The sequence below is a fragment of the Archocentrus centrarchus genome, chromosome 21 (genome assembly GCF_007364275.1).
Source record: "Archocentrus centrarchus isolate MPI-CPG fArcCen1 chromosome 21, fArcCen1, whole genome shotgun sequence".
In the NCBI taxonomy this organism is placed as follows: Eukaryota; Metazoa; Chordata; class Actinopteri; order Cichliformes; family Cichlidae; genus Archocentrus; species Archocentrus centrarchus.
In genome coordinates, this window is record NC_044366.1 from 22,276,393 (window position 1) to 22,282,392 (window position 6,000).

Genomic DNA, 6,000 nt, shown 5'->3' on the forward strand with positions numbered 1-6,000 from the left:
TTTGTTGTTGCTTTTCAATGGTGTGAAACAAGTAAGATAAGTAGGTGTGCCTTTTATGTGGTAATTATTTTGTGGCAATCATGAAAAGCTACTCTTATGTAGTTTCAGAATAAAATATGAAATAACTTAATGGGCCCCTTTCATATTACACTTTGCCACCAAGGAACGCGTACAAAAAATATTCTCCTGAAGTAAGCAGCATTTGTGACAAGCAGCCTGAGAACTTCAGGAGTTACGTTTTTGTTTTTTACCGACATTTTTTAAAAACCCTTTGAGGTATAAGCCATCATAGGTGGTAACTCCAACTGTATATAAGGCCAAAAAAAACTTTTGGGGGAAAAAAAATGAATAGTTTTTGATGTGTCAGCATGATTGTTTTCTTTGTTCCCTGATTGCTAAGACTTGAAAGAACAAATTAATAAAACCAAATTTCCTTATCCTGATTGTTTAGGGTTGGGTTTGGGGTCATCATGGCAACTCAGAGATTTACACAGCAGCATCTTTTATTTTTTAATTTAACTTCAACTGTTGACAACTCAGTTATTTTTTTTAAATCTGCCATCATGTTACCAAACTCAAAAGTGACTTGAATACTGCCAAAGTACAGATGTGAGGTTCACGATTCCTTCAGACGGTCGTTACGTTTGTACTCCTGCTGCTCTGGCTGTGCAGCTCACTGGGAGAGGTGCAGCACAGCAGCTGCTTTTTGAAGTGTTTGCTGAAGCTTTTGCTCATCAGGTACAGAGCAAACGGGTTCACGCAAGAGTTGGTGAAGGCCAAGATGCGAGCGCACACGCTGGCGATGAAGTGGCCCAGCGACGTGTCCACCTGGTCGTAGTGGTAGGAGCGGTACAGGTAGATCACATGACTGGGGAGCCAGCAGAGTGCAAACAAGCCGACAAACACCAGCACAGTTTTGGCCAGACGCTTCCTGGACCTGATCTGACAGGAGAGGAGAGAGGAGAAAGTAAGTTCTGCATCTGTTGGATGGATGGATGGATGGATGGATGGCTGGATGGACTAAATAGTGGAGCCAAATCATTCCTTATAATGGCCAGCATTGACTCCTCTGGTATGGAAGCCTGTGAGCAATTAACCTCACTGTGCTCTTAATTTAAGACCTCAGTCAACTCTTTCCTCATAAATTTTTGGTCTCAAGCTCCTGTTTCAAATGTTTTTGAATCTAATTCTTATTTTTATAAATTAGCGTCTAATTGAGAGTAAAATAACCAACAAAGCAGGGTGTGTTGTAGGAAATCGTTTGGGATTGACAAGTTCCTGCCTTATGGCTCAATTTAGCAGTATTAACATGTTGGCAGTCTGTAGGCAGTTGTTTGTTGTCAAAAATATATGGTATAATCGGACTGTGGGCTACTCTTGCATGTGCTGCTGCTGGTCCATCAGCCAGCCATTGAAACAGGTCCTCTGCAGCCACTGTCTGTGCTTTTCATACTGTATTTTTTTATATTTGATGTCCATGCTTCTCCCGTTCCTCTCTTCCCCGTTCCACCCACTTCTCAGCCAATAAGCATTGAACCCATACACGGCATCATCCACGCTGAGCAACATGCAGTTTGGATTTTGGAGGACTGCATGGCAGCATGTTTGCATTGGTTGAAAAAAAAAGCCCTCGCCGTAGGCAAATACCCAAGCAAACAAACACAATCACGGCAGCATACATTAAATATTATAATGTATAGTTGCCTTTAGTTTCTCAAGTGAAATCAACACCGCTCTTGTCACAGGATAGCAATAGCCAGAAAGATCAAATCGAAGCTTCAAAACAGGATTTCAATAACCTATTAACCAATGTGTGACACCATTAGACAAGGCTCATTAGACAAGACAGCCTATAGTCTAAGGCTGTGTTTGTGTTAACTAAAAAGAAGTTTCCACTTTGGCAGATTAAAAAAATAGGTTCTGATCTTTCTTTCTTTCTTTTTTTGAGGGGACAGAAGCTTAATTTTAAAATATAATTTGCAATTAATCAGGGGTTCAGGGACTCCTTTACTGGGAGTTACCAGGCAACCAGAAAACGAAAGGCACAAAAACCTTCAAAACTGATGATGTGTTTCCAGGCTGTGGCCAGCAATTACTTTAATTCTCAGCACATCCTCGTTTTTTCTTTAATAATTGATTGATTTAGTGGAGTGAGTGTCAGAACACAGTGAAATATGGCTTTCATTCAATTTCAGCCCAGTTTTACACCATCAAAGCACTATTTTGGGCTAAGATCTGGTTATCTATTGGAAAAAAAATTAAGAAATTAGAGTACATTCGTTCAAGGGGTTGGATGACCTAATAGTTACTGTGAAACTGTTTTCGTTCTCTTTCTCTCTCCCTGTCTCTGCTGACTTTGAAATAAAGATAAATAACCCATCTTTAATCTCCCTCCAGTCAACTAATTGACTGCTGACTGATCATCAGGTTCCCAGAGCCAGTTAGTTTCTGGGTGTCTGGAGGGGGAAAGAAATTTAAATGGACAGTGGGGATCAACGAGGTCCCAGCAACAAATGCTCCAGCTCCAAAAGATGTTAATCTGGATAAAATGTGTTAATTAGTGTGAATTAAGGTTTTGAATACAGCTGTTATCCCTGCACCCAGTGGGAAGCTTATTAATTTTTCTGTGAAGAAAGAAAGAAAGAAAGAAAGAAAGAAAGAAAGAAAGAAGAAAGAAAGAAAGAAAGAAAGAAAGAAAGAAAGAAAGAAAGAAAGAAGAAGAACTAGGCTCTGACCTGTTTCTGGAGGTGCAGGTGTCCTTCAGCAGGGATGTCTGCAGAGCTCCTGACCAGACTGCGAGCGATGAAGCAGTAGTAGACAGATATAATGAAGAGGGGAATGATGTAGAAGATGAGGAATGAAGCGGTAGAGTGGATCTTGGGGTGCAGCCCCCCCGCGTGCGGGTAAGGAGCACAGGTCACAAACGTCTCGTTGGTGTGGCTGGTGGTGAAGGTGTGCAGGTCTGAGAAGACGGCTTCTGGTACAGCCAGAGTCACCGAGAGCAGCCAGATCATCCCCGCCCGTAAACTGATGCTGAGAGCAGCACTGGACTTGTTGATGTCCAGTGGTTTGACGATGGCCTTGTACCTGGTAGAAGAAATGCCATTTATGGATGAAGATGAGCTCACTACAGTTTCTTCATTATGAACACAAATCAAAAATAAATGCAGCAAAAAAAAAAGACTTATTATCTCACGGCTGATTTTTAACAGCAGGCACAGTTTGGTTTTCTAATCAAACTAGATTATCTGACTGTAGCAGAGAAAATTAAAGCAGGCTTTGAATGAAAGGAAACAGGAGATGAGAAAAGCTCCTGCGCTGAGAGTCAGAATGCTAATTACAGCTGGTGTTTAATGCTCAAACTGTGGCCCAGTGTTTTTCTGTCTCAATAGCAGCAAAGCAGTGAACAAACATAAAAACACTTTGATGGTTACTCCGCAATCAACTTGATTACCTGTCAAAATCTTTGTGCCTCTTTATTAAATTTGCAGCAAAATTAAATACAGTGGAAATCTAAAACATCCTCGACACATTTTCATACATGTGCTTCACTAAAATCCACACCTGGACCCTGTTTGTGATCTCAGATCAGCACAATGATTAATAATCCTTGGATGTAGGCATTGTTTAATTCTCAAAGATCTAAGCAGAGATCTGAGGAGAGTCTGACAGAGACAAATATTTTCAAATCATCTTTTTCTTCTCCTCCTGACTCTGCCCAGAGGTGCAGACCCCCAGCTGTGAAGCTTTATCTATATTTAATCAATCTAACCCACAAACATCTAAATAATAGTGCACTTAATATTCGAGCAAGAGCCTAATGGTTAGCAGACTACTCTAAAAGCTTCAAAGGAGACATTTTACAGACAATGCAGTGGTGCATCCTTGTTAATATCTTTGAGAAAATTTGGACACTGGCTGTGAGATTAATTTAGTTCATTGTCTAGCTCAGATTGCTCAGAATAATTTAAAGTTCCCCTTTCTAAATGGACAAGCAATCAGCAAGTGTAGCTGAGGTTGAATTGATTGAGTGCTTGAGGGTATTCCACTTGTTAGATTAAAAAAAAATCAAAAAAATATTCAGTTGCATTCAGTATTAAAACGTTTTATTTAGCCAGTATAAATTCCTAGAAAACTGCAATACTTTTAAGGTTGATTTCAGAAAGAAGAACACCGGATTTATTTACAGCAATGAATTAATAAATTAACATTTAAAATTCAAATACTAAAAGTCTTTTAGGGAGTCTCTTTGGGAGTAGCTTGATCATTTGTAAATCTGTAAAACTTTCTACACCATGTCTATATAATGCTGCAGACATGCGTAAAAGCGCATCTTTTTCACGATTTCTAAGCATCATGTCCTGCGGGGATTATTAATGACTCTAAAGGAAACTAATGCTTAAGAAACACAAAGAGTTAAAAGGGGGGTTGAAGCAGTTCAGACTGACTGTGTGACAGGTACCGGTCAGCGGAGAGAGCAGTGAGAGTGAACACGGAGACTCCCACCGAGGTCAGTTGGATGAACGGGATCAGTTTGCATCCAACTCGGCCGAAGAGCCACTCGTCCACCAAATATCGGCTGGCGTCCACCGGGGCGCAGGTCACCAGCAGCAGCAGGTCCCCCAAAGCCAAGCTGGACAGGAACAAGTTGGGTACCGTCCGCATGGACCTCACCAGCAGACACGTCTTCATTAAAGTGACATTTCCAACCAGCCCCACGATGATGATAATCCCGTAGATGGCAGCGATACCGATACCAGGGAGCCAGATGCTGTAACGGTGCTGCTCTCTTCCTGAGTCGCCAAATATTTTTGAAACATTCAGAAGCAGAACTGTGCTGTCCTCAGGGCTTAACATGAACTGATCCTCCAGCGACATATCGGCGGTCTTCAGTCTGCAAATTCAGTCCTAACAGTCATGCCTTTATTGACTGGCTTTATAAACTATGCCTCCCCGCTGACGCGTGCGTCACGGGCTTAAAGCATGGGCTTTATAGTCTGATCTGACTGAACTACAGTTACCATTGTGTTAAAAGCCGTTGAAAAAAAAAATCAACATATTCCCCACTAAGAGGCTTGTTTACCTGATCCGAGAACATTTATGATATGGAAGCATCAGCCCTCCAATGAACACTGGCAGGAAAGACGTGCGTAAAATTGAAGCTACTGCCCATTTAGTCGCAGAATGATATCAGGAGGCGCTAAAGATCAGTATACCTCTGAATAATCAGATCTATTTACAATATAAAGACATTTATAGAGTGGTATCATGCGTCATTAAAGCTGGGGCAAATATTCAAACAATGGACTTCTAATAGATGTGCTGCGAAATTCAATATAAAGCTTTGAAGAAAAAAAACAAACCTTAGGTCGCAGAACGTGTTTGTAAAGGGAAAATTAATTATATTGCTTGGTTACATAATATTTCATCATTCCCTGTTTAGCATAAATAGTCTTCTTTGAATATGATGTTAAATTTAAAAATTGTGACCAAAATGTACTCTGTAGTTATTTTTCATGTATAAATGAAACTGTATGTAAGCCGGTGGTAAATGCCCATAGTTTGATTAAAGGATGCTCACACTGTACAGCACTCACATAAGTACATCTGAACAGTTTCACTGTACCATGCCTTCTGTTTACAGTTTATTAAAAAAAAAAAAAAAACGCTTCCTGGTATAAATTAGCCAAATTCCTCTGTTCCTCTTGTGGAGCAACAAAATTGCATAAAAATATATTTAAAGAGTTTGTTTCTTCTGAAGATATATAAAATTTGGACAAAGTCCAACTTCTGGAGTCTCATATTGGCTCCAGCGCTGCTTTATATTTACAGAGAAACACATAAACTCATAACAAATTATCAGTACATATCATTCAATAATGTACTGCTTTTAAGACAAATCTGAAAAAAAAAAAAAATCTTTATCTGTCCTTCAAAAAGCTCCAGGGCTGGCTCTGAACCAGGTTTTATATTTCATGCTGTTGAAATTCACAGTTGCAT

General features: G+C 40.0%; 1 protein-coding gene across 1 annotated transcript; it reads right to left on the reverse strand.

The window, feature by feature from the left end:
- Positions 1–627: 627 nt before the first annotated feature.
- LOC115801134 (gastrin-releasing peptide receptor-like) lies at positions 628–4,878 on the reverse strand. The gene is made up of 3 exons (XM_030758855.1): positions 4,463–4,878; positions 2,736–3,087; positions 628–942 (listed from the first exon to the last, which is right to left on the reverse strand). The coding sequence occupies exons 1-3, from the start codon at positions 4,876–4,878 to the stop codon at positions 628–630; spliced, it is 1,083 nt and encodes a 360-aa protein (XP_030614715.1).
- Positions 4,879–6,000: the final 1,122 nt, after the last annotated feature.